Here is a 26,068-nt window from a genome sequence, read left to right as displayed (position 1 = left end):
AACCATATGATTATATCAGTAGATGCAAAAAAATCATCTGACAAAATTCAATATTCATTCATAATAAAAACTCTCAAAAAAGTGGATTTAGAGGGAACATACTTCAAGATAATAAAGGCCATATATGAAAAACCGACAGCTAACATCATACTCAATGGTAAAATACTGAAAACGTTTCCTCTAAGTTCAGGAACAAGATAAAGATGTCCACTTATTCCACTTTTATTCAATATAGTACTGCAAGTCCTAGCCACAGTAAACGGAGAAAGAAAAGAAATAAAAGGGATTCAAATCAGAAAGGAAGAAGTAAAACTGTCACTATTTGCAGATTACATGGTACCATATATAGAAAATCCAAGACTCCACCAAAAAACTATTAGTACTAAAAAACGAATTCAGCAAGGTTGCAGGATACAAAATGAATATACAAAAATCACTTGCATTTCTATATACTAATAATGAAGTAACATGAAGAGAAATTAAAACAACAACCCCATTTACAATTGCACCGAAGAGAATAAAATACCTAGGAACAAATTTAGCCAAGTAGGTGAAAGACCTGCACTCTGAAAACTATACGACATTGATGAAATAAATTGAAGATGACATAAATGGAAAGATGTGTCATGCACGTGGTTGGAAAAATTAATATTGTTCAAATGTCCATACTATCCAAAGCAATCTACAGGTTCAATGCAATCCCTATCAAAATACCAATAGCATTTTTCCAGAACTAAAACAAATACTCCTAAAATTTGTATGGAACCACAAAAGATCCTGAATAGCCAAAGCAATTTTGAGAAAAAAGAACAAAGCTGGAGGTGTCACAATCCCAGATTTCAAAAAATATTACAAATCTGTAGTAATCAAAACAGTATGTTACTGGCAGAAAAATAAACACATAGATCAAAGGAACAGGATAGAGAGCCCAGAAATAAACCCAAACTTATATGATCAATTAATCTATGACATAGGTGAAAAGACAGTTTCTTCAATAAATGGGAAATTGACAGCTGCATGGAAAAGAATGAAACTGGACCACTTTCTTACACCATGCACAAAATAAACACAAAATGGATTAAAGAACTAAATGTAAGACCTGAAAGCACAAAACTCCTAGAAGAAACATAGGCAGTGATCTGTTGGACAATGGCCTTAGCAACATTTTTCTGTGTCTTTGGAGGCAAGAGAAACAAAAGCAAAAATAAACAAATGGGACTACATCACACTAAAAAGCTTCTGCACAGTGAAAGAAACTCTCAACAAAATGAAAAGGCAACCAAGTGATTGGGAGGAGATATTTGCAAGTTATATAGCCAATAAGGGACTAATATCAAAATATATAAAGAACTTGTAAAACTCAACACCCAAAACAAACAATCCAATTAAGAAATGGACAGAAGACATGAATAAACACTTTTCCAAAGAAGACATTCTGATGGCTAACAGACACATGAAAAGATGCTCAACATCACTCATCATCAGGGAAATGCAAATCAAAACCATAATGAGATATCACCTCACACTTGTCAGAACGGCTAGTATCAAAAAGACAGGAAATGTACACCTGAAACTAATGTAACATTGTATATCAACTATACTGAAATTGGGGAGAAAAAGGACAAGAAATAAGTGTTGGCCAGGATGTGGAGAAAAGGGAACCTTTGTGCACAGTTGGTGGGAATATCAATTGTGCAGCCACTATGGAAAACAGTAGGATGGTTCCTCAAAGAATTAAAAATAGAAATATTATTTGACCCAGTAATTCCACTAGTGGGTATTTACCCAAAGAAAACAAAAACATTAATTAGAAAAGATATATGCACCCTTATGTTTATCGCATTATTTACAATAGCCCAGATATGGAAGCAACCTAAGTGTCCATTGACAGATGAATGAAGATGTGGTCGATATATACAATGGAATATTACTCAGCCATAAACAAGAGTGAAATATTGCCATTTGTGACAACATGGATGGACCTAGAGTATATTATGTTAAGTGAAATAACTCAGAATAAGACAAATACCGTACTATTTTACTATATATAGAGTCTAAAAAAAAAAAGAAGAAATTAGCAAATACAGAGCACAAACTGGTGATTACCAGGAACGAGGGGGATGGGGAATAGGTGAAACAGATGAAGGGGATTAAGAAGTACAAATTTCCAGTTATAAAATAAACACATTACAGGGATGAGAAGCACAGCATAAGGAATGTAGCCAATAATTTTGTATAGTGACAGATGGTAACTATACCTATTGTGGTGAGCATCGTGTAATGTGTGGAATTATTAAATCACTATGTTGTATACCTGAAACTAATATAATATTGTATATCAACTATACTTCAATTAAAAAATAGCTTATTAAGGGGGTGAGTCAAACAATGTTAAGGCAATTTGTTTACTACAGAATTTATTCAGAGCTTTTAACATGATAATGCCTACTGTGAATTTCTAAGAGGAAGGGGTTCTACATTCAATATCCATCAAGCTTGTTGACCAAGAAGTTTTTTTTCGTTTCTTTTTTCTTGACGTACATCTCAAGAACCTATTATGTCATGACACATTTTAGGAGACACTGCTCTAGTAAACAAAATCTAAGATCTTGATCCCATTTCATCAGAGGGCAGGAGTTAGCTTGTGTTTCCTGCTTTCCTAGATATCTTGCTCTCCACCATGGGCAGATACAGAACAAGACAAGAAAAGTACTTTTCTTTTTGCAGGAAATCCCATTGCTTTTCAAATCAGAAGACTTTTCCTCATTCTCCTAATAAAATTTAAAATACTTTCCTTGCAAACCTTTTCCTTTTGAGGTAGAGTGTATCAGTTAGGACCGCATTTGACTGCATGCAACAGAAAGGCTTTATGGTGGTTAAACAAAATAGGTGTTTTTTTTTAACAAAAAATCCAAAGTAGGCAGCCCAAGGGTGGGTCCAGTTGCTCAAGATAATGCTTAAGGCTTTGTGCTTCACAATCTTTGTAGTGTGTGTTTTATGCCTTTATGGTTGTAAAATGGTTGCTCAGTTTCTAAGCACTTTGTGTTCTACACAGGAAGAAAGGGGTAAAAGCATAAGGCAAAGCCTAAAGGATCTAATAAACTAAATTATTTTTCTTTATTAGGAAAACAATGGCCCTTTTAGACTCCCCCTGCCCTCTGTAGATTTCTGCTTAAATCTCATTGTCTAGAGCTATGTCATATGGCCACTCTGAGCTGTGTATTTGGGAAGTTGGGTTTATTGCTGCCCCAAATAAAATTGGGGTTCTCTGAGTAAGGAAGATTGAGATAATGGGTATTGGGTAAGATACTGTCAGTCTGTTACATATTGTTTGGCTTACTTCTGATTTAAAAGCTTGTTTTCCCCTAGTAAAAATTTTTAAATATTTTTATTTATTTTGAAAGAGATAGAGCATGAGCAGGGGAGAGGCAGAGAGAGAGGGAGAGAGAATCCCAAGCAGCCTCTGTGCTGCCAGCACAGAACTCAACTTGGGGTTTGATCTCAGGAACCATGAGATCATGACCTGATCTGAAATCAAGAGTCAGATGCTCAACCAACTGAGCCACCCAGGTGCCTCTCCCCTAGTAAACTTTTGTAACACATTAAACTCCTTTCTAAAAAAGCTCAGTTACAAAACTGATGGACAGTTGATTTCTTTCCATATTTTGGCTATTGCTGATAATGCTGCTATAAACATCTGGGTACATGTATCCCTTCGAATCTGTATTTTTGTATCCTTTGGGTAAATACCTAGTAGTGCAATTATTGGATCATAGGATAGTTCTATTTTTAACTTTTTGAGAAACCTTTATCCTGTTTTCCAGAGTAGCTGCACCAGTTAGCATTCCCACTAACAGTGTAAGAGGGTTACCTTTTCTCCACATCCTTGCCAACATCTGTTGTTTCCTGTGTTGTTAATTTTAGCCATTCTGACTGGTATGGGTGATATCTCACTGTAGTTTTGATTTGTATTTCCCTGATGATGAGTGATGTTGAACATCTTTTCATATGTCTGTTAGCTATCTGTAAAAACTCATTTTGTATTAGTGCAAAAGCACCACATTTGGATCAGAAGATATGGACAAAGAGATCCCCATGGGATACGAAAAGTTTTCTTAGGATTCAGAAAACAACAACCATACAAAAATTTGATAAATTAGACTTCATAAATTTTTTTAATTGCTAGAGACAAATCTCTAGTACAGAAGAATTCCAAATAATTTATTTAGGTTCTCCACCCTCAAGGAAAGGAAGCATAACTCCCCACTCCTTAAGTGTGGGCTGTGTGTGCATAGACTTCTTTCCAAAGAGTGTGGAATGGAAAGAGAGAACAAAGAGTAACTTTATAGTAGTACAGAATGGCAGCTTTATTTATAATTGCCCCAAAATGGAAATAGTTCAGGCACCCATTGACAGAAGAATGGATAAACAGACTGAGGTCCACTTAAACTAGATAGTGATAACAATGAATGGACCACAGATACATACAACAGTATAGATGGATCTCAAAAACATTATGCTATATGAAAAAGCCAGACACAAAGAATTTATACAGTATGATTCCATTTATATGAAAGTCTAGGACAGGAAAAACTAATATATAGGGTGAAAAGTTGCCTGGGCGGTGGCTTAGGGCAAGTATTGATAGGGATGAAGCATGAAGGAACTTTTTGCGTAATGGTAATGTTCTATGTTTTGATAGAGGTTTAGATTATGTACATGTATGTGTTTGTCAAAACCCATAATATGGCACACTTATAATTTGTGCATTAACTGTATGTAAACTTTACCTAAAAAAATAAGACTGTAAACAAATATTAACTCTACCTAATGATATGCATGCTGAAGTATTTTTGGGCAAGGTATACTGCTGTCTGCTACTTTGAAGTGCCTAAAAACAAGATGGATTGATGGATAGATGTGATAAAGAGACCATAGTAAAATATCATTGTATTCATCTTTTATCTTGTCTGCACCCTTGATGGGGTTAGCCATTGAGTAAAGACTGACAAAATTGAGTTCTGTCGTAGAGCCAACAAAAGGCTATGGAAGAATGGAGAAAGGGGTTATTAATTGTGCCTGGTGAAGGCTTCACTGAGAAATTGATATTTGATGTGGGCTTAAAAGATGAATATGTATGTTCACCTCCTGCGAAGTTACTGGCATCCAGAGTGAGGAGCAAAAGTTTAGAGTATTAGAGTATCTCAAAAATATTCAGGGAGGGAGAAGGAGAGATAGGGAGAAAAAGAGATTGCATTGTGGGGTGGAGGCTGAAGGTGAGAAGAAAATATATGGGAGGACTGAAATTTTAAGAAGCAAGTGGCTGATGCTAATAAGAAAGCAAAGGCTTAAACTTGAATCTCTGTGTTTTGTTTGTTTGTTTACTTTTTTAAGGTATAGCCTCACTCTCATGTGTGCCCTTGAGACTCTTTTCTAGAAAAATTCTGCTGTAGTTTGCTCTTCCTGGACAACCCAAACAGATGAGAACCATTCAAATCCAATTCCTCCTTTTATTCAGTTACCTATGGGTCACCCCTTATGAGGTTTTGACCCATTTGGTTAGCCCTAATGGTTCCTACCAAGGCTTCTCCCAATCTGATAGACTCCAAAATCAAATCAGCCACTTTATATTACCAGCAGCCTTCTCTGCCATGCCAAGGTGTCTGAACTTTATCTTGTAGACCAACATTTTCAAGATTGTATTTAGAGAAGCCCTAAATGTTCCATGAGATGGTAATAGGTATTATTTGAAACAAGTGTTCCATTGTTTGGGAATGTTAGATACTCCCTCTTGGATAGTTACAATGCCCATTAGTGTAGTGAAGATTCTGAAAATATTTCAGTAAATACATCTAACTCTGTTTAATCTAGCATCTCCCACAGTTATTTAACCACCTAATAATTTTTTCTGTGCAATATTAATTAACTTTGATGGGACATTAATGGTACCCAGAACATAATTCAGGATATGCTGGGAGAAGCACTGTATGAACAAAAAAGGCTTTTAAGCAGAGGACTAACAAGTCAGTGTTACACATTAGTAAGAGCACTCTGGCACCAGTGTGATGAATGGATTGATTAGAGAGGACTTTAGTAGAAGGAATGGAATTGTCTAGGAATGTTGGTGAGGGCTTTGACTAGGTTGTGACAGTGGAGAAGAGAAGAGAGCATGTTGGATTAATATTAAGGTGGTAAAATTAATAGGACTTGGCAATAAAATGTGAGAATAGGAAGGGGAAGGTGTTTCACCTGCCATTGGGTATGTTGATGTTAAAATGTTTGTTAAAGACTGTTAAGTTGGATATATTGGTTTTGAGGGAAATAACTTATGAGTGAAACTGGGTTAGAAATAGCTATTTCAGACTGAAGAGAATTGGTTGGGACCCCACCAAAACTGAATATTTAAGGATTAAGGAAAGGAAAAAAAGCCTGATCTAAAATTTCCCCTTTTTTTCACTTTATTGGTATATAACTCACATTGTGTAAGTTTAAGGTGTACAACATTTGATACACATATATATTGCAACATGATAACAATAAGGTTAGTTAACACATCCATCACCTCACATAATCATAATTTTTTTTTTGGTGAGAACATTTAAGATCTCCTTTCTTAACAATTTTACAGTATATAATACATTATTAATTATAATCACCATGCTGTACATTAGGTTCCCAGAACTTATTCATCTTATAACTGGAAGTTTGTATTCATTCACCACTATCTCCCCATTTTCCCCATTCTTCAGCCCCTGGAAATCACCATTCAATACACTGTTTTTATGAGTTTGGCTTTTTTTCCCCTACATATAAGTGAGATCATACTGCTTTTGTCTTTTTCTGTTTGACTTACTCCACTTAGTATAATGCTTTCAGGGTCCATGCATGTTGTTGCAAATGGCAGGATTTCCTTCTTTTTTTGATGAATAATATTCCATTATATTCCACATCTTATTTATCCATTCATCTCTCAATGGACACTTAGGCTGTTTCCATGTCTTGGCTATTGTGAATAATGATGCACAGAATATGGGGGTGCAGATATCTCTTCAAGATAATTATTTCACTTCCTATGTATACCCAGATGTAGGATTCCTGAATCACAAGATAGCTCTACTTTTAATTTTTTGAGGACCCTCCATACAATTTTCCACAGTGGCTGCACCAATTTACATTCCCATCAATAGTGCAAGAAGATTCATTTTTCTCCAAATCCTTGCCAACACTTATCTTTTTTCTTTTTGATAGTAGTCATTCTAACAGGTATGAAGTAATACCTCATTGTGGTTTTTATTTACATTTCCTTGATGATTAGTGATGTTGAGCATCTTTTTATGTACCTGTTGGACATTTGGATGTCTCTTCTTTGTAAAAATGTCTATTTAAGTCAGTTGCCCACTTTAAAATCATATTATTTGATTTTTTGATATTAAGTTGTATGGGTTTCTAAATGGTCTTTTAACTTTTGTTCCTTTGATATGTTTTTTTTTTAGTATAGTCGATACTATAATGGAATACTATAATACTATGTTAGTTTCAGATGTGTACCTTTGCTGTGTTTTTAAGTGTGTCTTTTGTTGGTTGCCTTGTGAAGGAAAAGACATCTGTATTTTTATTTACTCTTTCAAAATTCTCAGAATACAGCTTAAAAAAACATTTAAACAGAACTTAGTAAGACTTTAAACTATAAAGTGGATTCCCCAGAGTATACTCTTAGGACGGTAGCAAATACCTTGGGATTATCGTGTTAGAGGACCAACATGAGGACAAGGTGACCTATGTGAAATGCCTCTGCCAAATGAAAAGTAATCCTGAGTAAGTTGCTTTTGATCTATCTGAAAGGCATGCTTGTTAGCTTATTGGTGTGGAGATAAGGTAAGCCTTTATATTTGGAGATAGCCGATTACCACACAAAAACCTGTACATGAATGTTTATAGCAGTGTTATCCATAGTAGGCAAAAAGTGGAAACAACCCAAAACTCCATCAACTGGTGAATGAATAAAAACTGCTGTGTATATGTGCGATGAAATATTATTCAGCTCTAAATAGAGTGAAGTACTGATACATGCTACAACATGGGAGAATCTTAGAAACATGCTAAGAGAAAGAAACCAGTCCTAAAAACCCACATAGTCTATTATTCTCTTTATATGAAACGTCCAGAAATAGCAAATTGGTAGAGATGGAAAGTAGATTAGTGGTTGCCAGGGGCTGGGGGAGATAGGGGAATGGGGAGTGACTGCTAATGTGTACTGGGTTTCTTATTTGGGGTGCTGAAAAAATGTTCTAAAATTAGTGGTAGTGGTTGCACAACTCTGTGAATATACTAAATACCACTGAATTTTACACTTTAAACAGGTTAAATTTATGGTATGCAAAAATTCCCAATGAGAAAATGCATTATGACAAAATAACAACAACAAGAGAGGTGGCTACTCAGGTTGTTTGGCTTTCATTTCAGTCCTTCAGGACCTGAGGGGTTGGGCTCAGGGAGGAAAGCCAGTACGGGGAGAAGTAGGAAGATTGCCTGTGCCTGTGGCTGGACCTGAGGGGCCTCAGGATGCCTCCTTTTGCAGAAATACTAAGTGAAGCTCCTCAGCACAACAACTATAAGGGCTTTGGGGCAAGGAAGGAATACCTAATGTCCTCCCCTACCACACATTGCCTTCCCTTATCTCCTTTTCTCCCCCTTTTGGTGAGTAGCAAATGAGTCTCTTCTCCAAGGCACATGCTCTTGACCATGCAGTCCATTCAGTCACAGGAAAAGCAGCTTTTGGTTCTCTGAACAGCCATACTGGGTCTTATGCTGGTCAAATAGTTTGCACAGGGCATCCATATAGAGTGTGTGGTATTTTTCCACCATTTCCTGGCTTGGTTTTTCTATTTTGGGCAGTGGCAGAGGCTCCCCAACTGCCAAAATAGATGGGAAAAGAGAAGGGGCAAGTGTTAGAATCTTCTGTTTCTTTAACCTCCTTCTCCTTCCCTGGGCAGGATCCTCTCACATGCCAACTTAGCTCCCAGATTCTCCCTCTTTGCTGCCCTTTTCTTTGGTGGGGGGTGGGGTGGGGAGGGCTGAAGCTGAAGTCAAGAAAGAGCTGAGGTGGCCTTGGGGCTGAGAGCAGCACTCACCCACAGTGACGATAGGCAGCGAGTATGGCAGGAGCCCGGTGGAGCCTTGGCAGAAGCCTCGTCCATAGAAGACACAAAAATAGAAACCAAAGATACTGCGGAAGCAGCTCTGGAACTTGTGCATCCAGCTGTCCTTATGGAATAGCACCTGATCATATACCTCAGTTTCTCCAAAAGTGAATGTGGGGACCAGATGAGCCCTGAAGGAAAACCTCAATTTATTTCTCAAACACAGGCTAGGGTGAGAACTGCCCAGGAAGAACATTTGCTCCTGGCCAGACTCCCATCTATATAAAATCCCTGTGACATAACGCATTTCTTCTTGCACTAAACAAGACTCCCATATTTATTTATCTCTTGTCTTGAAACTTTCAAGGCCAGTGAGAATGCTATCTCTGGGCCAGGATCACAAGGGCAAGATATGCGGGTGTAGGGAAGGATGACGGGTTTGGGCAGAGATCCCCAGAAACCCACATCATGTAAAGAAAAGCTTCCAAGAGGTGTCCTGTAGGGAAATATCTGACTCTGTTTCTACTGGTAGGAAGCATAGAGAAGATGATGATGATATTGAACAAATGCATATATATATGATATGCCCCTCACCCACAGGGACTATTCATAAGGTATTCTGCCCTTGAGATTAGAGCAGAGAAAAGTTGTTTTCCTCTCAAGCCATCCAAATCCACCCTGACAGTGCTCTAGATACAGAATCAGGCTCCTTACGTCTTCCTGTGAGAGAAGGGTAAAGAGAGCACTGTCTGTCTTATACAAATCTTTGTGAGTTATTAGTAACAATCTCTCAGCACTCTGATGTATGTTACCTTACTGGTCCCTCACAGCAGAGAATGTGCAGGGCACAGTAGGGGGCTTATTTTCTTTACCTTACAGATCCAGAAGCCCAGGTTCTGAAGGGGAAAGGGCACTCAGGCAGTGAGTGAGTGTCAGGACTTGGACTAGAACCCAGGATTCTTTCCTTCCAGCTTAGAACTCTCTCCCCTACATTATGCTCCAAATTGATGAACAGGCCACTCAGGCAAGGTCCCTAGAAGAACGACTTCCCTTTTCCCTGAGTCTGCAATAGGGCAATTGTCCTTGTGTCCAGTGGGCTGGCCCCTTGACCTGATGGTACACCCCACAGCTCCAGCTTTGGGCACCTGTTCTTTATCTCCTCTCTTTATCCTTAAGTCAGAGTGGCTAATAATTATCCACCACTTACTGTGTGCCAGACACATGTAGGTGTTTTAAGTGGATGACTCCCCACAATAACCCTATGGAGTAGGTACAATTATTAGTAGCCACATTATGAAAAATAAAACACCAAGATTCAGAATGGTTAAGTAACCTGTCTCAGACTGCACAGTAAGTTTTGGAGCCAGGATTTCAAATCAGGCCCCCTGACTTCAGATATTATGCACGTACTCACCATAGTGCTCTGCCCCCTGCACTTACCAATAACAAACGGATGTAGGTATCGATATTGATAAAGATGATGTGGGCATTAGCTGTATTCTAGGAGAGTCCTAGCCAAGCCCTCTGATAATTAATCTGGGTTTCTGATTTGGTTTCCTGAGAATTGGTCCAGCTAGGTCAGAAGGAGGGGATGATGTAAACCTTTTTAAAATTCTATGCCTGTCTCCCCTATGCACTAGTAAGTTCCATGAGGGCAAGACTCAGATCTGATTCATCTTGGCATCACAGAACAGGTCATGCTGCTCAGAGAAAGCCACCCCCACTGCCCTGGGAGAAACACCTACCCATGCTGGAGGGCTGTGCGCACAAATCCCTTGCGCTTCCGGAGGATGAGGGTGGTGGTGTTGGGCACACTTTGTAGGGCCTCTCCCACCCCTCCTACTACGATGCCCACGAGGTTGCCAGTGCCATGGCTTAGCAGGTAGTCAATGGCTGGCTGACTCACAGAGCATACACCTAAAGAGAATCAAGGAGCAGAGAGAGGAGCAAAATAAGGAGAGGGGAAAATGGCTGAGACGGAACATCCTCTGCTTTACTCCTCATTGTGATTGCCCACTGTTCCTATGAGTCCTATGAGGAGAGTCAATGAGATGGGACAAAGGGTGTGGAGAAATGAAGGCTGTGGGAAAACCCAACATGTTTCACTTTGAGGCAATATTTCCACTTCGTAGGAGGCACTGGGTCAAAACTATAGTAGGAAGGTTTCCAGAGGGATAACCAGAAGGACTTTCTGAATCCCAAATGTAATCTTACTCTTTTCTTGTCCTCTATTGCCACTAAATGGCAAAAGTTATTCTTTACTGACCATATACTCTTGTGGCAGGCACTATATTGAAAGCTTTACTTGTATTATCTCATATAGCATCACACCACATCTGAGGTTGGATTATTATCATCAATATCACCTTACAGATGAGGAAACGGAGACCAATAGGGGTACAGTAGCTTACCCAAGACCACACAGTTGGTGGCAAAGCCAGGATTCAAACCCAGACAGTTTAGCTCCTGGACACGCTTTTAACTACTATGCTATGATGGGAGTGGGTGAGATGTGGTTGAGAGGTGGGGGTGGGGCTTAAAAAGGTACATCTCTCAGCAGAGAAATGGGCCAGAAGCTCCAGTAAGTGTGGTCAGAAGTACCTTTGGCCATGAGGTACTCCCTAACAAATGGGATCTTGAAGAACCAAGACAGTGTGGCTAAGTGGGGAGTGATGCCTGGGAAGATCTTCGAGAAGCCTGTGGCCTCAGTGCAGAAATTGCAGAAGGCTCCAAAGGTCAAAAGGCCATGGGGGTGGACTCCCATGAGGTAGTTGTGCTCAGGTGACAGATCTTTTGTCTTCTGGATCTGCAGCCATGGAAAGAAGTGAAATGAGATCACATGAAGAAGCAAGAGTGAAGACACTTCAGGGATCAGGGCACTCTCTAAATCAGAGCTTTTCAACATATAGGTAGGCCATGAGTGGGTTTCATGGGCCAAGATATTGGTCTCCTCAGCCCCTGGAAACCAAGCACGATCTATGGCAGCTAGAACTGCTGAGCCTCTTGCCTACAGCTGCAAGTACCTTCGGCCATTTATCTCAGTGCACTTCATGCATGGTATCATTTTGTCTGAGTGCTGCTGTGTGAAAAAGTCAGAAAGCTCTGCTCTAAAAATTGAGGCAGTGCTTGTTGTCTACTCCAAAGAATGCTCAGAGGATCAGCATAGCAGTATATTTCTAGTATATTTCTAGAACCTCTTCTTGATATTTTCTCTTCCCAGCCCCCTTCCAGTTTCTGCCCAAGTAACTTCTATTGAACTTTGAAATCCCTGCTTGAATATCACCATGTCTGTGAAGCTTTTTCTTACCCCTCATCTGAACTGCTTGTGTACCTTGTACCAAACCATAAATACATGTCTGTCCTCATTAGATGTGAGCACCTTGATGGCAGATTGTATCCTACTCACTTCTCTGTACTCTAGACATGTGGTACAGAGTAGGCTTTCAATCAATATTTGTAAAACTGAACTGTTTTTGCATTTCTGCCTGTGCTATCTGGTAGGTCATGCCAAGGGTGTCCAAAGTATGCTAGGAGAGTAGCAAGTACCCAGTAGCAATGTTGAGTCCTGAAGAATGTCTAGCCTGCATGGAAATTTCTCTGGTATGCTTATTTTCCTTATGGACAACCCTGGTTATTTGGCATAAATGCCCAGTATTTTGGGAACTGTGGGGATGCTTCAGAAAAGACACTTACCGTAATGGGGAAATAGTCCTTGATATGGGTCCAAGCACACCAGTTCCTTACCCAAGCTGAACGCCTTCCACCTGAGAGAGAAATATCAGTAGGTGATGGTGTCTGTCTTGCTAACCCCATCCCTCCTGCTCACCCAGGGTTTTCCTAACAGCATGGAGAGACCATGGCTCTGCTAGACAGGTGGAAAAGGAAGAGACCCCAAGATGGTCCTGGCTGGCCCAGCTCCTGTGGCTCTGAGAACTTGGATAAGAGGCCTGTGGCATGTTGAGTGGGACTCCCTGGTAACAGGTTAGGGTGGAACATTCATAGGCCCTGTGCTTTCTAGGTCCATGAGTCTTACCTTGCTCTGGGGTCTTCCAGTCCAGGAAAAACCAGACAAAGTAAAGCACTGGTAGTGGCCACAAGGATGTAAATAGCAGGTAAATGAAAAATGGCTGCAAGATCCAAACTGATGAGGAAGCAGGTCAGACCAAATTTGTGCTGCTGGCAGAACGTGACCACATGCATCCCCCCATTAAGAACCCTCCAAACTACCCAAGCCCCTGGTCCTGGCCTTCTGCACAGTCCAACTCCTGGCCATCCGGTATCCATGTCTACTTGTTCTTCAGACATTTCCTTTATCGTGTACCAAACACCAGTCCTATTTGTCTACTTCCCTATCATCCCTGTCCACTTGCTTCCTTGCCCACTTACCATTCCTCTACTCCTACTCCCTGCCTGCCACCTGCTTCCCCCACCTCCTGCGCCCATTTCATCCACCATCTTTTCCTTCTTGTCTCCTGTCTCCTTTGCTATCCATTATCCCTGAACTCTTGTTAAACCATCATCCTTCCTTGCCCATATACTACCCATATCTCCCCACACCTTGCCCACTCAGCATCTGCATCCCTCTACTGTTTCCCATTCATCATTCCTGTCCTCTTGCCCATTCACCATTCCTTCCATTATCAGCATCTCCCCACACACTACCACCCCCACTCCCAAGAATGGAAAACTCTATGGTTTAAACACAGGCTATATTCCTCCAAGTCTGTAATTCTAATGCTTTCTCTGTCCCATTACCCATGGTTCCTTATGATCATGGACACATCATATGCCTATTCGTGGGCCTTATTTCCCTTCTCCAGATAGGGTTAAGAATTGGCTAAAATTAGCTGCATCTACTCATATCCATCATGATCCTGTTCTACCCCTCTGCCTGTTCTGTCTCCTGTGGCTCTATGTCTTCCTTCTCCAGGGCACTCGTGGGACTCAAGACTCCTTGGCTTTACTCTGTGGTACCATCTGAGATGATCACAGGTTAGAGGTGAGACTTCCCATGAACATGAAATTCACCCCAGACCTGGCCCTGGCCTCTCACTCTGGCTTCTTGCCGTGAAGTCTTGGATCAGTACTCACACATGGCAAGGTAGCTCAAGGGCCATTGCAGAAGCATCAGACTCTGGAGGTGCTTAGGCTGTTTGAAATAAGGCATGATGCTCAGGAGCCTGAGGAAGACAAAGATCCCAGAACACTCTTCCAGCCAATGGTGCCACCAGCCTCTGGAAGCTCGCTCGATAGGGAATGCATATGACCAGAAGGATTTCTACCTGCCTTCTCCCTTCCTTATCCTGCCCCACACCTACGACCCACTGCAGGGGGCAGGCTTTGGAGTATCAAGGCCTGCCCTATCAGGTTTGAGCCCTGGGCCCTGGCCATTTGCCCTTTGACTCGTTCCTGAGATTATTAAGACATCAGGATGAAGAAAGATAAGAAGGACTGTCATCTAGTCCTAGTGACTCAGAGATCCAGAGAGGGGAAAAACCTTTCACAGGCCACTCGAAGATTATAGAGGTTGTGGTCTCAGAGAGATGGCTGGTGGGAATGGAGCTCTGGGGGGTTGTGGGGTGAGGAGCACCTGGGATTAGGTTTTTGTTGAGATAGACTATTGCCCTGAGGCAGCCTGGCTGGGGATGTCCTCCTTTTTTAACTTTCTATTACAAAAATTTCCAAATATACACAAAACCGGAGAATGCAACAAATTGTTATCTTTGTGTTCATGTTTTTTGATCATCTTCAAGAACTATGAACATTTTGCCATACTTGTTTCATCTATTGCCCCATTCTTTTTTTGCCTTGGGGTATCTTAAAGCAATTCTAAGATATCATGTCATTTCACCCCTAAATACTTCACTATGCATACAAAAATATGAATGTTTTCTTTCAGAGAGATGCCGCTATCACCTTTAACAAATTTCATAAATCTTGAATAATACCTAATATCTGGTCCACATTCAAATATCTTTTTACAGTTGTTTAATTTGAATCAGAATCCAAACAATATTTACTGATTATATTTGAATGTTATGTCTCTTAAGTCTCTCTCTCTGTCTTTAATTTTTCATTGTAAAATAAAACTTAGATACAGAAAACTACCTAAAAAATGTATGGCTTAACAAATTATTATAAGACAAATACCTTGCAGCCACCACTACATCAAAAAACTAAACCCCAGAAGCCTCTCATGTGCCCCATTTCAATCACAACCCTCTTCCTCCTCCCCAAATAACCATTATTCTGGCATTTAGCGTGATCTTTTCTTTGCATTTCTATGGTTTTATTACCCAGACATACTTCCTTAAAGATTATGGCTTCATCTGGCCTATTAAAAAATTGATATGTTCCTTAAATTTTACTTTTTTAAAACTTTTTATTTTGGAAAGTTTTAGATTTATGGGAGAGTTGCAAAGATAGTATGGAGAGTCCCCTATACCCTCCACCCAGCTTCTTTTTATGTTAACATCTTATGTAACCATGGTATTGATATCACAGCTAAGAAATCAATACTGGTACATTACTATTAACTCCAGAATTTATTAGAATTGTGCTAATTTTTTCTACTCATGTCCATTTTCTGTTCCAGGATTCCATTAGGTCTCACATTGCATTTAGTGATCATGTCTCCTTAGACTCCTCCAATCTGTGATAGTTTCTTGGTCTTTCCTTTTATGACCTTAGCATTTTTGAAGAGTTTAAGTCTGTTTTCATATACAGTTTCCCCCTCCATCCCTTTCTTTTCCTGACATTATTTACCTCTTCAAGAACCCACATATGACCTAGAGAATTTCCCGCAGCCTGGACTTTGTTTCCTGCACACTCATGGTGTTCCTCTGTATTTCCTGCAGATTGACATCTGGATTCAAGGACTGGATAAGACATCCAGTTTGAGCCCTTTGGCAAGATCTAAATTTGCTTTTAATACAGAACAATCCTCCTTCCACCCTCTTTTTTCCCCATGCCATTGGACTGTTGAAGACTGTTCTTCCTTAGAGTTAGCTAGTCTTCCAAGCCTCAGCACCAGCTCCCCTAAGCAGGGGTGATGGTGTGGAGCCTTGTCCCTAGGTGAGTCCCAAATACAGGCTAAAATGGGAAGGGGGAAGTGAAGCCTTCATTCCTCTCTCTGACTTCTGTCTCTTACCTTTTTGTAACTTCATGCCCAAAGAAGCAAATTGAGTTGTAGATTTGTTTTTATTTTTGTCTGTTTGTTTTTCACACCTGAAGTCTCTATGCTTCTAAAAGGGGTAGGTACTATATCTAATTTGTCATCTCCTCTGCCCCTAAGGCCCTTAGTGTTGAATGAATGATCAGTATCTTATTTGTGATCAGGATCATTTTTTATGGATAATGAAATCACAGAAGTCCTGTGGAGTAGTATAACCTAGAGACTTGAGTGGGGACCAAGAAGTTGTGCAGAAACAGAAGACAAGGGACACATTACAAAAAGGGAGAGGAAGAATTAGAGAAAGGAAAGACAGTTGCTGACCTTTGCGTCAGTTTGGCAAAAGACATGGAGGGCCTGCCCCACTCCAAGTCTTCCTGCTAATTGGATAGCAGCCTGGCCCTTGAGCAAATGATAGCATTCAGGTATTACAGCATCTCACCCTACACAGGTGTTGACATCCTTATGATTGAGGGTGAGGACTAGCCTCTGGCAATATAGGGGAGATTAGCATTCTGTCTTTCCATAATAGAATTTTCTGAGCCTACAACAACTCCCTCTCCATATTCTCTCATCTTTCTGAATTGTCTTCTCCTAGATTAACTTTTAATAATTTGTGAATTTCCCCTCCATTTCCTCTCATCGCTTCTGAGAAAAAGGAGGTAAGCTGTCGAGAAGACACTCAGGCTACAGAGCTGATCCATACATATATTTTTCCTTTTTAAAAAAAAAAAATTTAACGTTTATTTATTATTGAGAAACAGAGCATGAACATGGGAGGGGAGGACAGAGAGAGACACATATAATCTGAAGCAGGCTCTGAGCTGTCAGCACAGAGCCCGATGCAGGGCTCAAACTCACAAACTGTGAGATCATGACCTGAGCTGAAGTCGGATGCACCCAGGCACCCTCATATATTTTTCCCTTTAGCAGCAAATCCCATCCCTTGCTTTAGTGTTTAAAATTTATGGACTTCCACGTGATAATAGTTGTATTTTTTATATTCATTGATTGAGAGATATGTAATAAACTCAAGCACTATGGGTATACATCATGATAGTATACAATATGACATTTGAAAAAAATGCAAACATTTATTCATTCTATTTTTATAAATGTTTATTTTAATTTATTTTTGAGAGAGAAAGAGACAGGCAGAGAGAGGGAGACAGATAATCCCTAGCAGGCTCGTCAATGCAGAGCCTGATGTGGGGCTTGAACTCATGAACTGCGAGATCAAAAACTGAGCTGAAAACCAGAGTCAGACACTTAACTGACTGAACCATCCAGATACCCCTTATTTATTCGTTCTAGACAATGGTTGGATCATGTGGGAATTTCCAGAACCCTTGTGATAGTTTACTCCCTCCACTCCCCAGAAGTTTGCCACTTACAGGTTGGAAACAGTTGGTATCCGCTTTTTTCAAACTGGAAATTTATTGTTTTTCTTGATTATAAACATAATCCACGCAAATCACAAATGTTTCAGACTACTCAGGAAAGCATAAAGGGAACAAAAGTCACTCACAATCTCATCACCCAGAAATAACCAGTTAATGTTAACATCTTGGTATTTCTGTTTCTTGACTTTTTTTTTTTCTGTAGAAATATAGACATAGTATCACTGTAAAATTGGGGCTTTTTTTTTAATTAAAAAAATTTTTTTTGAGAGAGAGAGAGAGAGAGAGCATGATCAGGGAAGGGGCAGAGAGAGAGGGAGATACAGAATCCGAAGCAGGCTCCAGGCTCTGAGCTGTCAGCCCAGAGCCTGACGTGGGGCTCGAACTCATGAGCCATGAGATCATGACCTGAGCTGAAGTCGGATGCTTAACTGACTGAGCCACCCAGGAGCCCCAAATTTGGGCTCTTTTTTTTTCAATATATGAAATTTATTGTCAAATTGGTTTCCATACAACACCCAGTGCTCATCCCAAAAGGTACCCTCCTCAATACCCATCATCCACCCTCCCCTCCCTCCCACCCCCCCCCCATCAACCCTCAGTTTTTTTCTCAGTTTTTAAGAGTCTCTTATGCTTTGGCTCTCTCCCACTCTAACCTCTTTTTTTTCCCCTTCCCCTCCCCCATGGGTTTCTGTTCAGTTTCTCAGGATCCACATAAGAGTGAAAACATATGGTATCTGTCTTTCTCTGTATGACTTATTTCACTTAGCATCACACTCTCCAGTTCCATCCATGTTGCTACAAAGGGCCATATTTCATTCTTTCTCATTGCCACGTAGTACTCCATTGTGTATATAGACCACAATTTCTTTATCCATTCATCAGTTGATGGACATTTAGGCTCTTTCCACAATTTGGCTATTGTTGAGAGTGCTGCTATAAACATTGGGGTACAAGTGCCCCTATGCATCAGTACTCCTGTATCCCTTGGGTAAATTCCTAGCAGTGCTACTGCTGGGTCATAGGGTAGGTCTATTTTTAATTTTTTGAGGAACCTCCACACTGTTTTCCAGAGTGGCTGCACCAGTTTGCATTCCCACCAACAGTGCAAGAGGGTTCCCGTTTCTCCACATCCTCTCCAGCATCTATAGTCTCCTGATTTGTTCATTTTGGCTACTCTGACTGGCGTGAGGTGATATCTGAGTGTGGTTTTGATTTGTATTTCCCTGATGAGGAGCGACGTTGAGCATCTTTTCATGTGCCTGTTGGCCATCCAGATGTCTTCTTTAGAGAAGTGTCTATTCATGTTTTCTGCAAATTTGGGCTCTTGAGTCCAACATATCTATGTCTGTATTTCAGCTCTGTCATTCAAGTGAACTATGGCAAATTACTTACCTTTTTCCTGCCTAGTTTCCTTATCTGTAAAAACATAATACCTGCTACCTACACCATAGGATGGTTATGAGGATAAAATCATTAATGCAAAGCACTTTGCTCAGTGCCTTGCTCATATATATGGTTATATTTAAAGTTCAGTAAGTGTTAGTTATTATGTATAATTTATTAACCAAACTGGAATCATATTATATACAGTGTGTTGTAACCTGCTTGTTCACCCAGCCATATATCGCGGACATTTTTCATGTCAATTTTCTTCTCTAACATCATACACAGCAATTCATTGTATGGATATGGCATGATTCATTCAAGTAATCTCCTATTATAGAGGAAGCACAAGTCTTCAGACATGCCTTTTCCATTATCTGGTCAGACTTCTAGGTCCTCTAATAATGAAAGGTCACTGATCAGACACCTTCATGTATCTGCAGCTTTTTCAGTGGCACTGCTCATTTTCCTTTCTTCCAATAGTTTTTAGGATTTACTAGTACAGAAAGCGGGATGCTTTCTAGAGCCTCTGTCAACCTGGGAGGTGTCCAGGTAGCCTGGTCAGCAGAATCAGCCTCTCTCTCCAAGGAGATGACTGGGTCTGAAGAGAGGGCTTGGCCCTTTTCTTCAAACAACTCAGGAAACAGGGTTTCATGAAGGCCCCTCCCAAATCCTACTAGACCCAGTGGATCTGCCACTCAGATTTACCTCAGCTCAAGGTCAGGGTATATTTAAATGTAAGCCAAGTCCAGGGCTGTGATGATGTGTGGGGAAATGGAACTTGTAAGCTGGGGATCACTGAAATCAGCCTGTACTCAGGAAAAATGAGGGTAAGAAATCTGTTTTATCAATACCTTGGTTTCTATGCTTTCATACTGTTTTCTTTTATTTTTAAGAAAAGAATTAATCTAGTCTCACCTGAACTAAGGATGAGAGTGACCGCAGTTTCCTAGGCCAACGACTTTCTTGGTATGTGGGTAGTCCTGGTCACCCTGAATTATATTGAAGAAAATGGAGTGATGGCCAAAAGAAATTAGGAAACCTGGGCATGTGAGAACTGGTTGTTAGTAAGCATACTGATCCTCCCTTTTCTTTCTCTTTTTTGTTAATATGACCTCACAGAATTACTCATGATCCTTGGCTAATGACACACTCTTATCATTGTTTTATTATGTCCCTCTTCTCTATCTGTCTATATTTATTGATTCATGTTTTTCTAGTAGGGATTTCCCTCTTGGGCACTGCACATGAGAAGTACTGTCTTGTCTCTGGGTCACAACTCAGCAGCTAATTTGTCTGGTCTTGGCCTTCACTTCCTTTTCAGAGGCCTGAAGATACCTTTTTGATGCCAGAGCTTTGGTAATAGAGTTCTTCTTTCCCTTTTCTTCAGTCCCTGGCCTGGTAAGGATTTATCAGAGCGGTATCAAATCCTTGAGTTCTGCAACCATAGGATGTTGACAGCAAATAGCCAAAGTAGGTCATGGAGAAGGATGGGCAGGCATCAATATTCCCACAAACTAATTCCTGTTCATGTGGGGATCTAGGTATCAAAAACAAGTTGAAGTTCTAAATCTGGGACATCAACTACACGTGGAGGTCAAGGCAAGAATAAACCAAAAGGCAAGTCCATTCCAAAAAGTAACATGGCCAGTAGAAACCATTCAATTCTAGTCCTAGGTCAAAGGTGAGTGGGGATCAGAAGAACAAGTGATCTTGACCTCCCAGTCCAGGTGATGACAACAATCAGACAGGGATCTTGCCATTTCCCTGACTTCTTTGGCATGCTGATCCAGCTTGTCATGCAGTATCACTAGCCAACCACAGCTTATTCCCCAAGTGACATTGGCTGCCTCTGGATATCTGCCTGTTCCTTCTAATCCTGTTTTGCATTCTAAACAATTGCATGAATTCATGCTATATGGTGTGTGCAGAAATAGCTGAGCTGGGGGTGGCAGGGATCAGGGATTTGTTTAGTACAGTGTGATAGCTGCAGAATGAAAACCAAAGTTTGCAAAGAAAGAAACTGTCATATTACAGAACATGGCAAGACAAATGCTAACTGGGAAGCTGCTTCAGTTTTTCGAATGTAATTGGTCTCTGAGCAACTAAATCTATCAGTCTGAAGAGAAATGGTTTATTGACCACAAACTTTCTGGTGTCTATTCACCCTCAAGGGATTCTTTCTAATTCACAAGTCCAGGCACAGGTAACAGCCATTTATCTCAGACATTATATACCCGATACAGTAGTTTACTCCCACTGGCCCCTTGATGTTGCTCAAAGATCTTACTTTCCCACCCTTTTCACCTTTGGTGTCAGAGAGACTACAGGAGGCATAAAGAATCATAAAATTCTTCATCTTATCTTCTGGGAGAAGCTAGCTGGTGTGGCTTGCCTGTTTCAAGGCCCCACCTGTATCTTACAATGTATAGTACAGTTGCCAAATTTACTGTAGCTGCTGGATGTGGGTACTGTGGTTACTGTAGCTGATAGAGGGTCTCCTTCTCCACTGCAGGGTAGTGGTGAATTACAGCAGTTTGTATTGTCCTGAACCTGTTATAAAAAACAAAACTTCAGGTATGGTTTATTCAGCTTAAGGAAATGAGAGAAACGCCTGTCATGTCCCAACACCATGACCTGCTTACATTTAGGAAGCAGGGCGATCTAGGAGGGGCCAAGATCTACAAGCTGAACCACAAATACAAACTCCAATGTCTCTAGGGAACAGAGGTACTAGAAATGAGGGAACAGGGGCGCCTGGGTGGTTCAGAGTTAAACATCCGACTTTGGCTCAGATCATGATCTCACAGTCCGTGGGCTCGAGCCCGGCGTCAGGCTCTGTGCTGACAGCTCAGAGCCTGGAGCTTGCTTTGGATTCTGTGTCTCCCTCTCTCTCTGTCCCTCCCCCACTCACTCTCTCTCTCTCTCAAAAATAAATAAACATTTAAAAAATAAAGAACTTCAGAATTGGTTTGTCCAACTTTTTTTGGTAAAAAAATTCAAACAAATGAAAGTTGAAAGAATAGAATAATACACAGCTGTATATCATCTACCTCTTCAATTCAACAATTGTCAATACTTTGCATATGTATTTTACCTTTCTATGTTTGAATGTATGTGCATATGTGTGTGCATGTGTGTGTTTTCTTTTTCTGACCCATTTTAAAATTAAAAAACAACAATCACTGTACTGTCTAAACAAAACACTACTTCAAACAGATTTGGCACAAAGGCTGCTAATTTGCCACCACTGGGGAAGAACTGGTATGAAGGGCACACATCAAGTGTGGCGTGCCAGGAGGCAGTCCCAGCAGTTCAGTCGACATCAAGAAATCTGACATGAAACAAAGGGTGGACCAACAGAAAGAAGCGTGGGCTTCCAGCTTAATGCTTTTCAGATTTTTTTCTTTGTATTATTGTGAAATATATCACATGTATAAAAGAGTTGAAAGAATAATCACGAGAATGCATGTGTATATACCACCCAGCTAAAGAAATAGTATGCTGTCAGTAGCGTCGAAGGCCCTCACATGCTTCTGCCTAATATTCCCCTCATCTCCTCCCCCCACCATGAAAAACCATTATACTGATGAGTTTGTCTATTATTCTCTTGCTTTTATTGGTAGTTGTGTCCTATATGTATGTATGTGTCCCTAAACAATAAAACATTGTTTAGTTTTGCATGTATATGTATATATATACATATGTGTGTATGTGTATGTGTATAAAATATGATATTCTGCTGTGGCTTGATTGTTTTCACTGAACACTAAGGTTTTGAGATTAATCTTTGTTGATATATGTAGTTCTGTTTTTTTTTTAATTTTTTTTAACGTTTATTTATTTTTGAGACAGAGAGAGACAGAGCATGAACGGGGGAGGGTCAGAGAGAGGGAGACACAGAATCTGAAACAGGCTCCAGCCTCTGAGCTGTCAGCACAGAGCCCGATGCAGGGCTCGAACTCACGGACTGCGAGATCGTGACCTGAGCCGAAGTCAGCCGCTTAACTGACTAAGCCACCCAGGCGTCCCTGTAGTTCTGTTTTTTATATTCTATTGTATGAATATGGATGGATATGCCATGATTTGTTGATCCATGGTCTTATTGATGGACATTTGGGTTGTTTCCAGCTTGTTTTTGTTATTAACCATGCTTCCAGAACATTCTTTTAAAAATTTTTTAATGCTTATTTATTTTTTAAAGAGAGAGACAGAGAGCAAGAGGGGGAGAGGCAGAGAGAAAAGGAGACACAGAATCTGAAGCAGGCTCCAAGCTCTGAGCTGTCAGCACAGAGCCTGATGCGGGGCTCAAACGCATGAACTGTGAGATCATGACCTGAGCCAAAGTTGGACATTTAACTGAGCCACTCCGGCGCCCCAACTTCCAGAATATTCTTATACATGCCTTCTGGTGCTCATGTGTAAAAGTTTCTCTAGGATATATGCCTAGGAGTGGAACTGCTGAATCATAGGTTCTGTGCATATTCAGTTTTACTTGAACTCACTTTTTAATTTTTGCCAGTCAGTTTAGTGTTGAATGCTACCTGGTTGTGGTTTTAACTTGTATTTCCCCAATTATTAAAGAGGTTGAACATCAGTTAGTATATTTATGGGCCATCTTTCTTCTGGAAAATACCTGCTATGTCTCTTACTCATTTTTCTGATGCTTGTTTTTCTTTTACTGCTTTGTAGGAGCTCTTTGACACAGTCCATATACTAATCCTTTGTCAGGTGCTGTGAATGCTAATATACCAATTTGTGCTAAGGTATAGAGGACATAACCTCTGGAGCCAGACTGCCTGGGTTCAAATCCCAGCTCCACTCTTCATTAACTGTGATCTCAGGCAATTAACTTCTCTGTGTCTGTGTCCTTAACCTCTTTTAGCTTCATTTTTCTCATCTGTGGAATACCTAACTCATAGACTTGTGCCAATTACAAGAGTTAATATATGTAAGATATTTACAATGTACTTAGTCTGTAGTAATTAACATATAGATATAAATATAGATATATAGAATGCTCCTCAAGGGTAGGGATTTTTTGTTTGTTTTGATTTGTTCATTAATTTATCCTAAGGACCATTAACAGTACCTGGCACATAGTAGGTGCTCAATAATATTTGTTGAATGAATGATTTTTCTCTTAGTTTGTAGATTGTCTTTTCCCTTTCTTTAGAATTTTTCAAAGTTATTAATTTTAATGTGGTTGAATTTATCAATCCTTTCCTTTAAGGTTTGTACTTTTTGTGTGTTGCTTAATAAATTCTTCCCCACTTTGTGGTTATGAAGATATTTTTCTATATATTTTTCTAAAAATTTAAAAGTTTATTGTTCTTAAAATTTTCATAACTTTGGGGGAAAAGACAGGGATGCAAAACTAGCAGGTTTAGTTACAGAAAACTTACTCTACATGGGGCACCTGGGTGGCTCAGTCGGTTAAGCATCTGACTTCAGATCAGGTCAGGATCTCACGGCTCAGTTTGTGAGTTCAAGCCCTGCATCAGGCTCTGTGTGGACAGCTCAGAGCCTGGAGCTTGCTTTGGATTCTGTGTCTCCTTTTCCCTCTAGCCCTCCCCCGCTCACATTCTGTCTGTCTCTCTGTCTCAAAAATAAACATTAAAAAATTAAAAAAAAAACAAGAAGAAAAGTTACTCCACAGTTTATCTGAATGCATTTCAGTCTGTAAATTGGACTGGGCTAAACCTCTTAGCTCCTCTTCAATCTCCTTCCCTTATGTTTTTAGTCTCTGAGTCTTCCATCTTAGCCTTCCCCTCCTTACTTTGGTTGTCTCTTGGCTTCTCCATTCCTTGAAGTAAAATATTAGTAGAAATACTTAAGAGAAGTCTGTTTTATATATCATTCATTCATTCAAAAAATATTTATTATGTGCCATCTATATTTTAATGCAATGTTCTAAGTACTGGGGTTATAGCAGCAGTGAGCTAGACAAAGTCCCTGTCCTCATGATGCTTATACTCTAGGGAGGGGAGACGACAACAGCAGCAGCAGCAACAAAATATATAGCCAAGTGGTGATACATTCTGTGAAGTACCATAAATCAGAGTAAGGGGGATGGGAAATGGGCTCCCATTTTAGGTAGATTGGTCAGGGAAGGCATGTGGCCCTCTAGGGGAAGAGTCATTCCAGACAGAGCATACAACAACTACAAAATCCCTGAGGCATGAGCATACTTGTTCAAAAAATTTATCCAAGAAACAGCAAGCACATCAGTGTGGCTGGAGTGGAGTTAGCAACAAGTAAAAAAAAAAATATATATATATATATATAGTAGGAAGTAGAGTCAGAGAGGTGGTGGCAGTATTCAGGAAATATTCAGTATTTGAGGAAATAAATAATTTTGGCTCATCAATGACTGCCTGTTGGGTAGAATCAAGGCCTGGAGTGGATTCTTATTATGGTCTCCTAGTCTCTAGTTTATCTTCCCTTCTATAGTACTATCTATTTAATCTTCTGAAAATTCCTTTTGTACTTCTCACTTTCAGGTGCTCTCTGTTGCTTGTAAGATAAAGGCCAAATTACACAGTCTCTACAACCTCACCCATGCTGTTACCTCCACCTTGAACACCCTCCTACTTCTTCTTTGTTCAAGGTGACATGACCAATACTGTCAAGACAAGAAGCCAGTTGTTGTGACTCCCAGTGGTAATAATCAGAGCTTGTTAGAACCAGAATGATTTGTATTAGTTAGAATGTGGTTCAGTGCATGTGACAGAGATCCAAACTAAAATGTAGGCTAAATAAGGTAAATATGTATTTCTCTCTCTTTTGGACACCATAACATGTCTGAACTGCTCTGCAGGTCTACTCAGGGAAGCTGTCAAGGGCCCAGGCCCCTCCCTCCCTCATCTGAGTTGTCTTCATTTACATCATTAAAAATGGCTCATCTCCCTGGACTATTGTAGCAGCCTTTTCATGATCTCCATGCTTTGGTATTTGCCATTTTCAATTCT

The 26,068-nt window shown here is 40.2% G+C and overlaps 1 protein-coding gene across 1 annotated transcript; it reads right to left on the bottom strand.

The window, feature by feature from the left end:
• Positions 1–8,132: 8,132 nt before the first annotated feature.
• On the bottom strand, positions 8,133–14,427 carry AWAT1 (acyl-CoA wax alcohol acyltransferase 1). The gene is made up of 7 exons (XM_043570285.1): positions 14,232–14,427; positions 13,174–13,281; positions 12,834–12,904; positions 11,742–11,946; positions 10,886–11,057; positions 9,132–9,331; positions 8,133–8,912 (listed from the first exon to the last, which is right to left on the bottom strand). The coding sequence occupies exons 1-7, from the start codon at positions 14,305–14,307 to the stop codon at positions 8,758–8,760; spliced, it is 987 nt and encodes a 328-aa protein (XP_043426220.1). The 5' UTR covers positions 14,308–14,427; the 3' UTR covers positions 8,133–8,757.
• Between the last annotated feature and the right edge of the window lie 11,641 nt (positions 14,428–26,068).

This window comes from Prionailurus bengalensis, chromosome X (genome assembly GCF_016509475.1).
Source record: "Prionailurus bengalensis isolate Pbe53 chromosome X, Fcat_Pben_1.1_paternal_pri, whole genome shotgun sequence".
Classification (NCBI taxonomy): Eukaryota; Metazoa; Chordata; class Mammalia; order Carnivora; family Felidae; genus Prionailurus; species Prionailurus bengalensis.
Note: the sequence above shows the minus strand (reverse complement) of the source record. Positions and strands in the feature narration are given on the sequence as shown.

Coding starts and splice junctions, on each gene's coding strand:
- AWAT1 (XM_043570285.1), bottom strand. CDS start 14,307: ATGCCTTATTTCAAACAGCCTAAGCACCTCCAGAGTCTGATGCTTCTG. Junction 13,282..14,231: donor CTTGAGCTACCTTGCCATGT/GTGAGTACTGAT, acceptor CTTCCTCATCAG/TTTGGATCTTGCAGCCATTT. Junction 8,913..9,131: donor GCTGCCTATCGTCACTGTGG/GTGAGTGCTGCT, acceptor CTATTTTGGCAG/TTGGGGAGCCTCTGCCACTG.